The 1658-nt window shown below is 52.1% G+C and overlaps 1 protein-coding gene across 1 annotated transcript; it reads right to left on the reverse strand.

The window, feature by feature from the left end:
* Window positions 1–660: 660 nt before the first annotated feature.
* NEUROG3 (neurogenin 3) lies at window positions 661–1407 on the reverse strand. The gene has a single exon (XM_024198164.2). The coding sequence runs from the start codon at window positions 1405–1407 to the stop codon at window positions 661–663; it is 747 nt and encodes a 248-aa protein (XP_024053932.2).
* Between the last annotated feature and the right edge of the window lie 251 nt (window positions 1408–1658).

The following is a 1658-nucleotide window of genomic DNA, read 5'->3' on the forward strand; positions in this document are numbered from 1 at the left end:
CTGAAAAGACAGTGTACTATAACAGCTCTAAAAGAGACAGGCTTTTTTTTTCCTTTTTTTGTTTTGTTTTGAATTAACACCACCAAATCTGTTTAGTACAATCATTTAAACCGGTGCCAAAAATAATCTTATGTACAAAATATATATTCGTTATGAAATATAATCAATAAATATCAACAGTGAAAAAATTAATATAATTTACCATTTCCAAGTACAAAAATTTGATTTTTAAAGACGTGCTACCATCTTACATCAAAAAGAACTTTGTCTGAAACTTACCAACCGGTGAAATATTGATCACATACACCCAAACCGCCCATACGTGAGCGAGAGGTTCCCCAATTACAAAAAGAAAAAAAGTAACCCTCTCTAAACACTCAGAGTTCCTAGCGCACCCTACGTGCTCCGGCTCTAGCAGGAGCCCTGGAAAGTGCATATCCATTGGGTTGATCCCCGTTAAGTTTTAAGGCAAAGCGGGAAAAGCTGCTTTCAGAGAGTCACTTCAAAGATCGTTCTCCTCTCCTGGGGCCGGGAGGCAGCGCGTGTCCAAAGAGGCTCATGGTTTGACCATCCGTGCATCGTTTTTGTGTTTGCAGCTGCAAACAAGTCAAGGGAAAGAAAGAGAGAAGGGGGGAAAGTCCCCAAAACACAGTCCTGGCCTCAGACAAACTCTGGGAAGGCATGAGGGCTGTGCCTGAGGCAGGCCGGGGCGTCCGCCGCCTGGTAAGAGCGCCCTTCCTCCAGGGAGTCAGTGGGGCTCAGGCTGCCAGTCTGGGAGACTGGAGAGTACAGCGAGTCCCATTCACAAGGCGAGATGCTGCCGGGACTGGTCAGCTCCAGCAGGCAGGCGGTGGTAGGGGGCTGCCGGAAAGGCTCCCTGGCCAGCTCCTGCTGCCCCACACTCAGGAGGCTGTGGTCGGCCATCCGCAGGGTTTCGGTCAGTGCCCAGATGTAGTTATGAGCAAACCTAAGCGTCTCAATCTTGGTGAGCTTGGCGTCGTCGGGGAAGGTGGGGAGGACGCTGCGAAGAGCATCCAGGGCGGAGTTGAGGTTGTGCATGCGGTTCCTCTCCCTGTCGTTGGCTTTCATCCTGCGGTTCCTCTTCTGCTTCGTCAGCACCACTTCGCTTTTGGCTTTTGTGCGTCCCCTTCTGGCCTTCTGTTTCTTCTGCGGGCACTCCGGAGAGGGCCCCTCGTCTGCAGGGCAGCCTCCTGCCTGCAGCCGAGTCAGGGAAGGGTTGGGAGAGGAAGGCAGGCTGCCAGTGCCAAGGGAGGAAGAGGAGCCTTCATCGTCAGACACACCGTAGTACTGCTCCCCCTCACTGTTCACATGGGCACCAGGAGAGCAATCGGTCTTGGGAGACATCCTGCAGGGAAACCCAACGCACAGGGAATCGTCAGTTTCCATTCAGCTCCATGCACGCTACACAACAAAATCGGTTCACACAGACACTCTGGGGACTGATTCTGTGTATAATTCAGGGCAACAAGGCAGCTGTCCCCTGGGACTCCTGGATCTGCAGGCTATGGGCGGGGAGGGGGGGAGAGCCCAGGTACTCGTAAAATACAGATTTAGATCCGAGCGGGCAATAACTCCCCACTGCTATTGGCAGAAAGAGTGAAGGGGGCACTTACCTGGATCCCCTGGGGGTGAAGCTG

Source organism: Terrapene carolina, unplaced genomic scaffold (genome assembly GCF_002925995.2).
Source record: "Terrapene carolina triunguis isolate 2854851 unplaced genomic scaffold, T_m_triunguis-2.0 Scaffold95, whole genome shotgun sequence".
In the NCBI taxonomy this organism is placed as follows: Eukaryota; Metazoa; Chordata; order Testudines; family Emydidae; genus Terrapene; species Terrapene triunguis.